General features: G+C 39.8%; 1 protein-coding gene across 2 annotated transcripts in view; it reads right to left on the minus strand.

Annotated features, from left to right (window-relative positions):
* COG2 (component of oligomeric golgi complex 2) overlaps window positions 1-15276 on the minus strand; it is a 51347-nt gene that overhangs the window by 13783 nt on the left and 22288 nt on the right. For both annotated transcript variants that reach the window (XM_077894542.1, XM_077894541.1), the window contains exons 5-10: window positions 13510-13613; window positions 10620-10728; window positions 9857-10036; window positions 8029-8153; window positions 3447-3573; window positions 1379-1518 (exon numbers count right to left, since the gene is read on the minus strand). In XM_077894542.1, the coding sequence (XP_077750668.1) occupies window positions 1379-1518; window positions 3447-3573; window positions 8029-8153; window positions 9857-10036; window positions 10620-10728; window positions 13510-13613 (785 nt within the window). The remainder of the gene's footprint in view (window positions 1-1378; window positions 1519-3446; window positions 3574-8028; window positions 8154-9856; window positions 10037-10619; window positions 10729-13509; window positions 13614-15276) is intronic.

Consider the following 15276-nt stretch of genomic DNA (forward strand, 5'->3'; position numbering starts at 1 on the left):
GGCAGGCCCAGGAGGCAGGGTGACAGGACAAGATTGCCAAGCGTGGGGTCATGGGATTGGGGGGGCGGGTAACAAGAGGAGTCTGGAGGCAGCAGAGAGGCCTATATAGCATGATGGTACTGGGCACCTAAAGCATGCTAACTCTAAACGTGGACTAAAATGCAGACATGTCTTCTCCACTGCGTCTTATACTGTGACATAATGCTTCACTATTTTTAGTTCTGCTCCTGAATCAAAAGGCTTCTTGCCCTGGCTTGATCTTGATTATCTTCTAAAAACTACTTCCAGTGCAGCCTGCGAATACCTTAGATGAACAGATCCTTAATTTCCTACTCAGAGACAAGCTACGTGGTGATATGACCTCGGGAAATTAAGCATAAAACACAGTATGGTATGAGAAAGGGCATCTCACTAACGTTCTGATAACTGTGATTTCATTATCAGAGGATGATTACATACATTCTCAATCATGGCAAGCAATTATAATCAAGGTACCTAATCCTTAATATATTTCCCTCTCTCTAATTCTCCCTCAGAACTCTAGGGAAAAGGACTGCATCATAACGAATCACTCAGTGATTTAAAGAAAAAGCCTGTGACTCTTTATGGATCATTCTATCTAAAACACTCTAGCTAATGTCATTCTGTGAAGGAACTTACCTCATTCAAAGACTGTATAAAAATGCCTATTCTCATCTATTTTTCTAGTGGAACATACACTGCTAGGATTTTATCCTAAATTTCCCTGATAGTTTTTAGGAGCACTTATTTACATACATGATATCATCGTGACATCTGTTAGAAGCATCATCATTTTCCAGAACAGAGATAACAAATGTCAGATTATAAAGGAAAGCCAAAAATAACTAGGATTCTCATAAACTGATTGATGGAACAAAATACAAAGTACACTTAAGGCTGTGCTTCTCCCCACTCTCTCTAAGGGAAAGAACTGTCCAGGGAAGCCAACAACAGATTGGGCTGGGTCCACTGTTTGACAGAGGGGTGTGCTGAGAAGGGGCAAGGGGAGAGTATGCTACTCCAGAGCCCCTCCTGTCTACCTCTGCGTGATGGATAAGGGCATTCAAGGCATGTATGTGGAGTTGGGGGACAGGGGATGGAGTTGGGGGCAGATGGAGCTGGGCCCAGAATCCACCTTAAATCCAAGGCTGGTGTTCTCGGCCCCCTAATTACCAAATTCTTTCTTGTCGTGCAAGCCAGAACTTTGGCAATCGAAACACTTCTTACATGTTTCCCCTTTACATTTTGCTTCCAAGAACAGTATAATGATCTCAAAGGAAGGGCTGTTAAGTGGGGCAACAGCCTGCCAGTATTCAAATTCCTTTTCAGCAGGTAGGGGGAGGAATAAATTACTGACCTTATTTGAAAATAAACAGGTAAGTTCCACTTATTATTGAAGCTGTGATAGGCAGGATGTGCTCTTAATCTTCTAACACTGGCCTGTGATCCACACTGCCGTTCAAATGCTCTTACAAAATCCATACTTATGGTGTATTTCTAAAATAAGAACAAACAGGTGGAATTTTTATTGTAAGCCAACTAACCAGAGATGAGAACCTACTGGAAAAACTATCATCAAGATAAAGGAGGTGAACACTGTGACTCAGTTTCAGAGCTGACAGGGACCTGAAGAGAGCTTTCTTTGCAGGTCCTGACCTGAAGACCAGGTAATGCCCAAAGTGGCTCAATGACACGCTCAAGGTGACATGCTCAAGGTCTTACATGGGCAAGCCCACCTGGAAACCCAGTGCTCTGTGAATGACGGCTCTCATATTCTAGGGCAACCCTAACCTAGTCCATTGGAATTGGTAGAGACCATAAATTAAGTATTGCTCCAACAGGAGTAGAAAATTTTTAAAAGGAAAGAATCATCCAGGTGAGCAATCACATCATTTCTGTAGACGAGACAGCATGGAAGTTGACAGGGGGTGCTCACGATGCCATGGAGAGCAGCAGCTGAACCCTACTTAGCATTCAGCACCTGTGCGTGTGCTTACAACGGTCTTATTTAATTTAGCCCACAAAACTACCCTACTGGGTAATAACTGTTATTATCTTAAAAATGAAGTTTCCTCTTCTGTTTAAGCTCAGAGAAAATTTGCCCAAAGAAATAAAGGGCACAGAACCATGAGTGGTCAGCAGAGCAAAACCACAGATGTTGTAAATGCACCTTCCTCTGCAGGTACTCTAGACCCCAAGCGCCCAGGCTCTAAGGAGAACATTTGTGGACTTTCCATATACTTCTTAATTAAGAGGACTCAATTCTGGCTTACCAAACCATTCACCTAAATATGCTGAAGTCTGTGCTTAGGCCAGAATTGTAGTGTACTCAGCACTACACATTTTTAATTTCTTTCAATTGGTCCGAGCAACACTTAAATAGAATCCCCTGAGTGTGGTCTAAATGTACGGAGTTGAGGCAAAGGTATTATTCATCTGTCTGGGATCAAACTATATATACCTCTGCAGATGATGGGATGCTAAAGGAATACAAAACTATTTCTCTCTTCACAAGAAGCCTGTTACAGTAATGCTGAAAGCCTTTTTTGAAAGAAACTGACAAATGCCATGTTTGCTGGAAATATACCTACCAACATTCAGTCCTGGTTTAGAATTCTAAAGTCAAAATTCTATGAGAAAGTGTCATTTCTGAGCTGAAACATCACCTAAGCCTAACGTGATCAGTACTATTCCCTAAAGCACAGCAAAACACAAAGGGTCTTAAAACGCTTGTGCTTAAGACCACTATTTCATTCTGCTTATAGTATCTATTTTTAAAAGCCCTATTTTAAAAATCACAAAAATTGCTATAACACAAATTACTGAAAACAATACCAAGTGATCATATTGTTCAACATACTGCAGCATCACACAATTAGTTAAGAAAAGAGGTTAGTGGGATTTCTGGAAAAATAAAGCTCCAAATTTGTTGTCTTACCTGTTTTTGAAGTCCATCAGGCCCCAGGCTCATCACACTTACTGTCTGCCTCTCTACACTTTAAAAACTAAATAGAATTTTACAATCCAATCAATATGCTTAGTTTTCCTTAAAATTAATACAGTACATACAGATCTGCAAATCTAATTTTTCATGGAAAACTGTGACAAGACTGGCTTTTAATGGTCTTTAGGATCTTTTTTAAAAAGTGAGAAAATAAATAATTTTTTTAAAAGTGAGAAAAATAATGCACATATCTCATAATTGTTTAGACTGAATTTTACTATACATTCTCAAATTAAAATATTTATTCCCAAAAGTGCCAGAGACTATTACTTGAATGAAACAATTTTTAAGTAAATGCTCACTCACGAACCTAAATTTTTATTTTTAATAAACCACTAAACCAAGACTGTGCAGAAAACATGATTAGGCTCAAGCCTCTGGTTATTATCTTCAAGAATCAAGATGATGGAGGAAAAGGTACCTCATGAAATGCATCAGGATTCCCAGGATTAAAAAGAGAAGGCAACTTTTCTTCTAATCCTCGTACTATTTCTGGCCAGACAGAGTTCACCAAAAAATCATACCCAGGAACAGTATTGCCTTTTTCACTGTAAGACAAGAGCAAAATTTCAATCAGATACACTGTGCTCTTCTATTTAAAAAGGGTAAAAATTAAAAATAAATAAATAAATAAATAAATAAATAAATAAATAAATAAATAAAAATAAAAAGGGTAAAATTCTATCTGTGGTGTTTTTACTAAAAGTTCCTCAGTCTAAAACTTATTTTGACCTTTAAAAAAAAACTCTCTTTGTCAATTAACTTGTTCATAGCCTCACACTTCTATTTGACTCCTTGATCCCAGTCTCTCCTTGAAGCTGATATGTCCTCTGTATCCTGACTCCTCTATTTATCACACAGGAGAGCAAGCTGGTATCAAGGTTAAGGCAAAACTACCACATCAAATTGCCTTGGCACGATTCCCCTCCTAATTAGGCCACCATACTTAACACTCTATCTTGGAAAAGTAGTAGTTCAATAACACAAGAAAAGCAACCTTTGCACCCAATCTTAATATTAGTAAGCCATAAAACATTGTAAATTATGTTAATTTATCAATTACTAGGAGCTTTGTGAAGATGATGCTATCTCTAAGATCACCTTCAGTTCTAAAATTCTAGTACTGCTCTGTGTAAAATTTTGATCATAAATCTTGATACAAAAAACTTGTTACATTAATGGTTTGTTGTGTGTCCATGCTTTATTTTGCATTTTTTAGCAAAAGACTGGGCTTTGGATTTCTAATTCACAACTCAGATGAGAGGCAACACTGAGATAAAGCATCCACTCAGGAGCTCATCTTTAGATAGAGATGATAGGATACAGATCATAGGATCATCATACGGGTTAACATTTGTAAAGCATTTAGGCTAGGGCCTGGCATACAGTAAGTGCTATGTTAGTGATGTTTATATACATTAAGTAAATAAGTAAGACAGATTCCTTAAGTTTCTCCTGAATTTAAAGACACATAAGTATCTTTGAGGCAAATGTCCCCTCAATTACAACCCATTCTGATTGTTGTATGTTGCATAATATGCTCTATTTTAAGATAATTTTCTTTAACGATGGTCAGCAATTCAATATACGTTATTTCAGCAAAACTGGGAGTTTTGTAGCCAAGTTGTGATAGGGAATTGGGATTTACTATGCTGGTTTTTTTTTTTTTTTTTTTTAAAGATTTTATTTATTTACTCATGAGGGACAGAGAGAGAGAAGCAGGCTCCATGCAGGGACCCCGATGTGGGACTCGATCCCAGGTCTCCAGGATCACGCCCTGGGCCAAAAGCAGGCACTAAACCGCTGAGCCACCCAGGCTGCCCAACTATGCTGGTATTAAACAGAAAAATGCTTTTGTAATTTTCCTACTTAGTGAAAATTATCAGGAAAGATAGGTTATCAAGGAAGCTATGCTTTACTGTCCAGAAAGGGATACCAAATAATCTTACTATAGTTCATTATTGGTAAGAAATCACTGGCTGGGAAGAGGGCTAGGGAAGGCAAAGAAGATGCCTGCTTCCCACACACCCATACTTTTACTCATACTAAGAACTAGCTCTATTAAGATATCTAGAGAAGGAAAGAATGAAATTAAGGATTTTAGAACTACAGAGGCACATAGTATAAGCAATATTAAATGACAAGATTTCCTCATCCCCCAGGTAAATACCTACTGAAAGCCCCAAAGAGAAAATTTACATCTGCAAGATTAACAGTTGAAACAGATGGCTAATGAGAAAAGTGAATCCTTATTCTTTGGAAGATAAATACTACATGCTGCTGGAGCTGCCAGATTCTAAAGGGCACATACAGAAAACAACAGAGGGAAAAAGAAGAGAATGGAGAGGGAAGCAGAGATTGTGGAAACCTGAAGGCAAGAGCTGAGCAAGGGGGACAGTCAGGGGTGGCCTAATGAGGGTGCTTCGGGCAAATGAAGATCTATTAAGGTACAACTTTGATTCCTGAAATTTCTGAAGCTTCTACATGAATTCTGTCACACTGAAATCTGTGGGAAAGAACTTCCAAAGTGCTGAAATCTGACATTTCAGAACTAAGACTAGCCTTGTCAAATCTAAGTGACGACTGATTGTTTACTAACTGTGGCTTCTTTAATTTTACATCATGACTTTTTTTTTTCAAAGATTCTATTTATTTATTTGAGAGCAAAAAAGCACAAGCAGGATGGGGAAAGGCAGAGTAAGAGGGAGAAGCACATTCCCCACTGAGCACGAAGCCTGCTGTGGGGCTCAATCTAGGAACCCTGAGATCACGACCTGAGCCAAAGGCAAACACTCAACCGACTGAGCCACCCAGGTATCCTTATATCACATCATGACTTCTAAATTCTAATAGTCTTTTTTTTTAATATTTTTTTTTAAATTTTATTTATTTATGATAGTCACAGAGAGAGACAGAGAGAGAGAGGCAGAGACATAGGCAGAGGGAGAAGCAGGCTCCATGCAGGGAGCCTGATGTGGGATTCGATCCTGGGTCTCCAGGATCGCGCCCTGGGCCAAAGGCAGGCGCTAAACTAAATTCTTACCTAAAATCCAAATCCAACTAAATCTTCAAGATTACTAAACACAAGTGGCAAAATTAGGCTTTCTCTAAAATTATGTAGTGGAAATAGGACACTTCAATGGTCACGTGGCACATTTATTACCCCAGACTTTTCTTTCCAAAGAACAAAAATCCAAGACCAAATATATTGATTGCTTACTTCATAAAGATTAGGGACCTCATTTGCCTTTCTAATGCTGGAAACAGATTCATTCTTTCATTATACAAACACTGGGGGGGTTGCTATCTTCAAGATGCTGTGCCAAGTGAGAAAGGTGTGGGCAGTGCAGAAGGGGAGTACACGCTATGTTTATGAACATCAGTCTCAACACAGGTAAAGGTCAACATGTACTATAATCCAGAGCATGTAGATAATGCTGAACATCAAGATGAAGGATGGTCTCTTGAAAGAGGTGGTATCTAAGTGAAGCTTTGTATGGAGTGACAGGTCAACAGAAAGACAAAGGGGATAGGAAGGGCAGGAGACAATGAGGGAAAACAGAAGCACAGAGTAAGATGTTCCTCAACTTATGATGGGAGTTAGTTCCTAATAAACCCATCGTAAGTTGGAAATCTCATAAGCTGAAAATGCATTTAATACTCCTAACCTATTGAATATCAGAGCCCAGCCCAGCCTACCTTAAATGTCCTCAGAACACTTACAGTATGGTACAGCTGGACAAAATCATCTAACGCAAAGCCTATTTCACAATAAATAGTTGAATATCTCATGTAATTTACTGAACATTGCACTGAAAAATGAGAAACAGTATGGTTTCAGTGTGTTGTTGCTGACTCTTGTGATTGGGTGGCTGCCTGGGAGCTGCACTCACTGCCCCTGTCCAGCATCACAGGAGAGGATCCAACTGCAGATTACCAGCCCGGGAAAAGATCCAAAGTCAAAGTTTGAAGTATGGTTTCTAGTGAATGCATATCACTTTTGCACAAATGTAAAGTCAAAAACCCGTAAGTTGAATCAATGTCAAGTCAGGGATCTTGGGATCCCTGGGTGGCGCAGCGGTTTGGCGCCTGCCTTTGGCCCAGGGCGCGATCCTGGAAACCCGGGATCGAATCCCACGTCGGGCTCCAGGTGCATGGAGCCTGCTTCTCCCTCTGCCTGTGTCTCTGCTTCTCTCTCTCTCTCTGTGACTGTCATAAATAAATAAAAATTAAAAAAAAAAAAAAAAAAAGTCAGGGATCTTCCATACAAGGTGTTTTAGGGAAGGGCAAGTACTACTGTTTGGTGCAGGGACCAAAATGGTATGTGGCAAGTTCTACAGTGGAGAACCACTGGAACCAAAGCATCAAGGGCCTCACATGCTGTGCCAGGAAGATTGGATGTTCCTCCATAAGCAACGAAAGGCCATGGAAGACTTAAAAAGGCAGCAGAGTTCCGGGCAGGTGGGACAGCCAAGGGCTGCAATGAAGAGGGACAGGTGGAGCCAGGCAGACTGAGTGGGGAGAGCCTGCTCTTCTGGAAAAGAGATGACAGAGGCCTGGACTGGGACGATGATGGCGAAAGGTAATGGGATATTCATAACACAGAACTGGAAAGCTATGGAAATGAAATGAAAGAGGGAGGGAAAACTGAACACTTTAATCACAATCAGTATAAAACTTGTTGAATTAAAATCAAATTGCTATTTCTACACAGAATGATGACATCAGAATAATGGAAGGAAACTAATTTTGATTTCAAACCTGATTAAGGAGAAAGTGTAGAGAAAAGTAGAGCCTCTGGATTCAGAGAAATGTAACCTTCTAGGTTAGTGCCCACTATTCATTTCCCTCCCTGTAAACCCAGGCTAGTGCCTCAGAGCACTGGTAACAAATAGGAAAGCACACACGTTTTCAGTTCAGAGAAGACAGCCAATGATCAGTGGCACACAACAAGTGGTCTTAACTAAACTGAGTTAAGGTGTGAGCACAGCAGCTTACATCACCTTGAGATGGCTCCTCCTGTGACTTCTCGAAGAAGGCGGCAGTGGTGAGGAACAAACTCCAGGAGCTTATTATACATGATCTGAAGGCCATTTGGATGAGATTCAACAATCTGCTCTACGATCACCTATCAAAAGGAATAGCATTTTTTTTAAGCACCTAAAAAAGAAGTATGAACTACACACAAAAGAGAAAAAACAAAGAAAACCTGAAGAACACATTTCCTCATTCGTCCTCCCCGCTGGACATACTTTCTAAACAGGAGTTAAGTAGTAGTTACACTAAAAACTAGTTCCTAGGATTAGGGGACATGGTTCTAACCCTGAGGGACCCAGGGTTCTAATCCAAAGGCTGGGTTACAGACATGGGCCTAAAGCTGAAACACCACACACACTTCATCTGCTTCCCTTCTGAGCTTAAAAGCCAAGTACCACAACCCCGGACAACAGCTCTGTACTGTCTTCACCCAGGCCTTGTTGTCTATCATCTCCAGATTAGGGGAAGCGTTGAAACAGAGAGTGATGGAAGAAAATACATTTTATTTTGCTTTATTATTTCATTTGTTGTGGTAAGGTTGAGTGTCAGGAGGTAAATGACAAGCATAGAAACTCTAAATACAAATGTGGCCAGAGTTCATTTAATATGCCACTGAAACTTAAAGTCCTTCCTTAATATAGCACATAGGTTCAGTTCAGCAAAAAAAGGCATAAATTAGTAACTAAAGTATTTTCACTTACTGATAAAGAATAACATGATCTTTTTTCACCCCCCCAGAGATAGCTATGAAGTATATAATAGGATACACACAGAGAATTGACAGATCATCTATTTTTAGTAATCCTAATAAAACTCAGAGGATTACTAAAATTAATCCTTCAATTTCACTTTTATCAATGGGATTCACATCCGTTTTAAAACTGGAAGGCTTTCATCCTGAAGTCACGGTGGGTAGAAACTTTGTACTTACTGGACAGAAAGCACACTCATGCTGGCAGGTGACTGGAAGAAAGTCCTCAAACACTGAGGACCAGCTTTATGACTTCTATCAGCTCCAACCAGATGAAACTGACACTTCCTAAGTTGGAAATGGTTGAGCGTCGGCAACCTCATACCCCAAAGCCTATACTCCGGCTGCTCAAAGACAGGATATACTTACCTCCTGCATTAACTATATCGTCTTAGGTGAAAGATACTAAGCAGCCAAGTCTGGATTTAAGGTTCTACCCTGCTAACTTGCCGATAAAAGCCTTTCATCTTTGAATATTCCCTCCATCCCATCTTCCTGGCCTGGTAAACTCCATGGTGTTCAAGATGTAGGCCAAATCTATTCTGTGAAGACATCTTCCCTCAAGGGCTTTCCACACTCACAGGGTTGTCTTCCAATTCCTCCACAAGGCACGTGCAGTGTGGTCATCCACCTAACTGTTCTATTTCTCCCCCGGCAGTGCTAACATGCTCTTCAACAAGTTCACTTACGTGTAATCTACAGAACTTAAAACTGACCTGAAAATGTTCTGGTCCATACTTTCTTCCTAGGCAACACCCTCACCCCTACTAAATTATGATGATCCCTTGCTCATCTTAATTAAGCTATGAGCGAGCTATGGCATAACTGAACTACAGCATCACTAGAAGATACCACAGAGTATACCTGACGCCTGGTATACCTGACAGTAATCCATGGTGACAACCCTTTCTTACAACCGGTAGCGTAGTAACCATGAGAATCTTCACAGAAAGATCCCCGATCTATCCTTCATAGCCAGAGAAGAATCAAAATCAGAGTAGCTGTTCTATGAGTGTTTGTTGAAGAACATGAGGTGCACAAACCTCATCCATGTACGGTTTCACTAGTACTTGGCCAACTAATGCCTCTGCATCCCGTGTCTTGTCAATTGTGGCATAGGTCCGTAAGCAGTGCCGAATTATATCAACATTGGAAGTCCGAAGACCTTCTAACAGCAGGCCTTCCAGAGACTGCTGTAACATGGCCGTGATGCCAGCTATACGCTGTGAGGAAAAAGTAAAGAAAAGCTCCAGGTAGAACAATTTCTAAAAATTCAAACACACACACACACACGCACATATCCCAAACCTCTTATTCTACTAGGATATATATAAGATTCAAATATTAGCATTTCCTGGAGAGTAACAACAAATCTCCTCTCCTCCCCACTATTTCTTTGTAAGTAAATCTTTGTTTTATGAAAGGAAAGTTTAGACAGAATGTTATAGAATGACAAAAAGTTATTTTCCTCGTAAGCTACAGAGTAAATCTGACAAAAGTGCATTAAAACCCAGTCAAGGGCTTTGGATAAATGAACTCTGACTATATCATGTAATATGTCCAGTTACATGAAATTCAGAATTAATTTTACTAGTTTAGTATGGAGGCTATGCTTGCATCTTTACACAAAATTTACATAGCACGCCATGCTAGAAGCAGGGTCCCAAACAACAAAAACTGTAAGAAAAAATTCAAAGCTAGTTTCAAAATCCCATAGAACAAGAATTATCAGGGGCAATGCTAGGTTAAACCAAATCATCCAGTAAATTCGCAAACAGCAAACTGAAAATCTAAACCAACACTTACCGGTCTTACTTTGTCCAGAAGAGGCATGCCTTTGCTTTGAACAGCATGAAACTGTAACTGGTTAAATTCTGTGGCAATTCTCTCCAAAATCTGTCCAGTCCAAAGTGGACTAGTAGAGACAATTATAGAAATGTAATTCCCGAAGCTTAATTTCCCAAAGACCACATCACCCAGTGAGGCTTTAGCGCCCCCTGTGCTGTAATTTTCTTCACAGTGTGTTCCCAGGGTCCCCATTACAAGGTGACAGCTATTGCACCTGCATCTTCGTGCCATCAATTTTTCCCAGCAAGCCATCTGTGGGGCAGGTTCCAGGCAACGGTGAGGGCAGGGGAGGTTGTTACCCAGAAGCCACTGACACTGCGTGGCCCTGGCCACAGGGCCAGACAAGCAGCAGGAGCTGGACTAGGTCAGCGTGGGTACAACTGTGTGTTTCTGCCACGTTCCTCAGGCTCTCCCATTCATGATTACACTCCTTCCCTCTCTAGCCCTATCCTATCAGTCATACCTGAATCCTCCTCTTCTCCACCCGCCTCATTCTCCATCCCTCTGTAAGACCTCTACTACTTCAAAGTACCCAATACTGTTTCTTCAATCAAATAAAACTGGCCCTTTCGTAACAATAAATGAAATACTCAAAATAGCTTACTTTAAATTTACATTTACCAAATAGCAGAAAGAGCAATCTATATGCTCTGGGTTCTAGTGAGAAAACACTCACTGTGAATCTGCCAAGTGTAATAAATGCACTCCCCATTCCCCATACCCCAAACACATTATAAAGCACCAACACCACTTAAAAAGAAGCTGCATTGTAAAAGAAGAAAACTATAAAGAAGAAGAAAAGAAGAAAACTATAAAGGCCCCAAACCCAAAGCACCTGCTGGGCTTTTCTGAGGCATCCTGCATCTGAGGAGCAGTCAGGTAGTGCAGGGAAAGCCCGCATCATAAGGAAACACAAAATGTGTGAACACCAGCAGCAGTGTGCCTAGTCCTGTAGAATCTGAACTAGCGTGAAGGAAAGTAAATGCCCGGCACGACCAACTCTGAAGCTTAATTCCTAACTCTACTGACTAATCTTGTGTGACTGACTAATCTTATAAATAAATAAATATCTATCCATTATATCAATGTTTCTTGGCTAAGCAAGCATGATATATTCACTATTCACCAACACTGCTCTGGCTTTCCTTACTCTTACAGCTCAGAGTTACGGTTCTAGAGTAAAGAAAAAATCCTCAAAGGTGATTCTGAGCAAGAAAGAACATAATGTCTATTTATCAAAGACAAAATTGCGAGGGGATAGTATTACAGAAATAGAAATCACTGAGGTCTTTCGATCAAAAGAGCACAGCGGGACTGGGCAAAGATGGGAAGAAAGCTGGAAGGACTTGGCTGGTGGGGCTGTGAGAGCCTCCGAGGGCCACAGCAAAGCAGAGCAGCTGGAGACAGGCTCCACTGGACTGGCCAGAATGGACGCTCACCGAGTCTCTGCTAAGTGCAGATGAACAGGGGCAGAAGCACAAGCAATGGGCTGAACAAACAAATGTGCCAGGTATAGACCACTTATTTACACATCTTGATATTAAAAGAGGCAGAGACCTAGGACTCAAGAATTTCTTCCTTTGGGAAGTCTCTGTTGACAATGTACATAATCAGAGATTTGGAGCTTATGGGTCTCTCAAGTCCTTTCCAAATCTAAAACCTTAATTGCTAAAATTAAGAAATCCATATGTTGGGGCACCTGGGTGGCTCAGTTGGTTAAGCATCTGCCTTCAGCTCAGGTCACAATCCCCGAGTCCCAGGATCGAGCCATTGGACTCTCCACTCAGTGAGGAGTCTGCTTCTCCCTCCCTCTCTCTCTCAAATAAACAAATAAAATCTTTAAGAAAAAAAGAAAAAAAGAAATCTAACATGCCTTTATAGTATGACCAAGCCTTTGAACTATGGGTATATTCTTTTTTTTTTTTTTTTTTTTTTTATGGGTATATTCAATTTGGATTTGATTGGCTGGTTTTGCAGATTATCCAATATTACTCACGGAAAAATGTTACAGCTATCCATGTGATTTTAAGAAAAACTTATGTTAGGCCCATGTTGACACCTAGGAGCACCTGTGTATGCCAGGTATGGCTGAGAGTATCTCACGGGTTGAGATAACCCTGCAAGTGGAGTGAATTGTTAGCCTTACATTAGAGAGGATACAGAGCACCAGAGGATCTTGACTCGGGCTGCCCAGGTGGTACATGCAACACAAGCCCATGCTCTTCTCAGCATACCATGATGCACCCCACTAGTGTTGATATGATCTAACAACTCATTTTCTGAGTCACTCATCTGCCTGGCTGATTGAAAATTCACACCAGGAAGGAAATAAGACAGTCACAGTTCATCTTTTTCTGTTTCATAAGCTTTTTCTTTCCTGTTTATAACTTTCAACTAAATGTGTCTATTTTTTCCTCGATAGACACGATATAATGCTGGTGCAAAATACATCAATGGTTACACTCTGGGAAGGTCCAGAAAAAAAATCTAAGAACTACAAATGGTACACTTTGAAGATCAGTAAGGCTTTTCCTAATCCTCAGGGAAGGTGATTCCAAATACAAAAAATTTTCCCTGGAAGCACATGGTCTTTGACTTCCTGAAAGGTGACACGTTGGAATTGTGGCCTGTAACTGCCAAGAGTTTATAGTGACATATTATAAACTTTACCAGTTCATGTGCTCCACTCTCCTGGAGCTATATTCAAAAACATTACACCACAGACTTGGATTTTCTTCTTGTTCAGAAATGAATTCTAACTAAAAAAAAAAAAAAAAAAAAAAACCAAAAAAATTTAGACTGGATGTGAAGTACTAACTTATGTGCTATTTAGTAAAGAAATACTTACCTGCTTGCTTCTAGTGTAGATGTTTCTTTAGAATTTTGAGAATTTAAGATTTTTTCAATTTTTTCAACTGATCGAATAACTTGTATAAGCCTCAACACACACATCTAGAAAAATAAAAATTAAGCAAACGAAGAAAGTTATGACCTTTTGTCTTAATCATCTTTATTTTCCATGCTAAATGCAGGAAAATATAAAACCAAAAAGTCACCTTCAAATATACAGAGCAACCTACATTTTGAGTATTTCTACAAAACACAGAATTACCAAGAATGCAAATCTTAATTTTGACTTTCTAGAAGAACCATATTTCAATATTCTGTTGCAAGTTTATAGAAAACAAAAACTTAGACTTTTTGCTTTTTCATATCCTGTATTCTTATTTCTTCTTTTTCCCATCCTGAACCTCTCTATGGGCACTTTATTTCCCTTTTTTTTTTTTTTTTTTTAGAAGATTTGCATGCTTGGGGGGGGGGGGAATCTCAAGCAGATCCCTAATGGGCATAGAACCTGACACAGGGCTTAATTTCACAACCATGAGATCATGACCTGAGCCAAAGCCAAGAGTCAGATGCTTAACCAACTGAGCTACTCAGGTACCGCTCTGTTTATTTTCTTATGGCCCTTTTTTCATGTTTTAATTTTAGTTTCTGATCATATTTATCCTATTATGCATGATAAACCTATATCCAAGTATCAATTCATTAAAGACATTTTACACCACAAATATTATCAAAGAGGTTGAAGGATATTTTAAAAACTCTCATCCTTAAAAGAACAAAAAAATATAAAGTGATCTATTCAACAAATAGTTACTGAACACCTCCAGGAGCTAGGCATTCTTCCAGACAGTGGGGACATGAGTAAATAAAACAAGAAAAATACCCTGCTCGCATAAAGCTTATAATCTTGGTCTGGGGGGCACCTGGATGGCTCAGCGGTTAAGTGCCTGCCTTCAGCCCAGGGTGTGATCCTGGAGTCCCGGGATCGAGACCCATATTGGGCTCCCTGCATAGAGCCTGCTTCTCCCTCTGCCTATGTCTCTGCCTCTCTCTGTATCTCTCATGAATAAATAAATAAAATCTTTAAAAAAAAAATCTTGTCTGGGAATGCACTATATGAATTATTTGGACAAAAGCTGCGAGGAAATCTAAAGGAAAATTAAACAGAAGGTCTCTAAAATAGGCTTCTTCCCCTTGATATTTTAAAAAATATGCTAATAAATACACATAGAAAACACTGGATAGAGCAGCAGGCTAGAGTTAGAAGTCTGGAATCCCAATTCCCACTGTGCCCTTACATCATTATGATCATTAACAAAATCATGGATGGGAAAAAAAAAAAATCAGGGATGGGTTAATTGGGTGATGGTCACTAAGGAGTACGTTTGTAGTGATGAGCACCAGGGGGTATACAGAAGTGCCAGCTCACTGTCCTACACACTAACAGAACAGTGCATGCTAACTAACTGAAACTTTAAAAGTAAAATAAAAGCTAACACTGGAACAGAAAGAAAAAAATTAGAAAATAAAATTAAAACCTACCACCACTGAAAAGTAAGGGAAGAACATGCAGAGGTATACTTGAAGAAGGGAAACAAAAGAAGAAATTAACATGGCAGGATGAGAGAGCAACATACTACTTTTTCTAAAAAAACAAACCTGCAACAGAATGCTGAATGCTGAATTTGTTTCAAGGCCACTTCTACCCTAATCTCTAAAAAGACATATTTTCTTTACGGTTCACTGAAAATTTATGTGGCAGTTAAAC

The sequence above is a fragment of the Canis aureus genome, chromosome 4 (genome assembly GCF_053574225.1).
Source record: "Canis aureus isolate CA01 chromosome 4, VMU_Caureus_v.1.0, whole genome shotgun sequence".
In the NCBI taxonomy this organism is placed as follows: domain Eukaryota; kingdom Metazoa; phylum Chordata; class Mammalia; order Carnivora; family Canidae; genus Canis; species Canis aureus.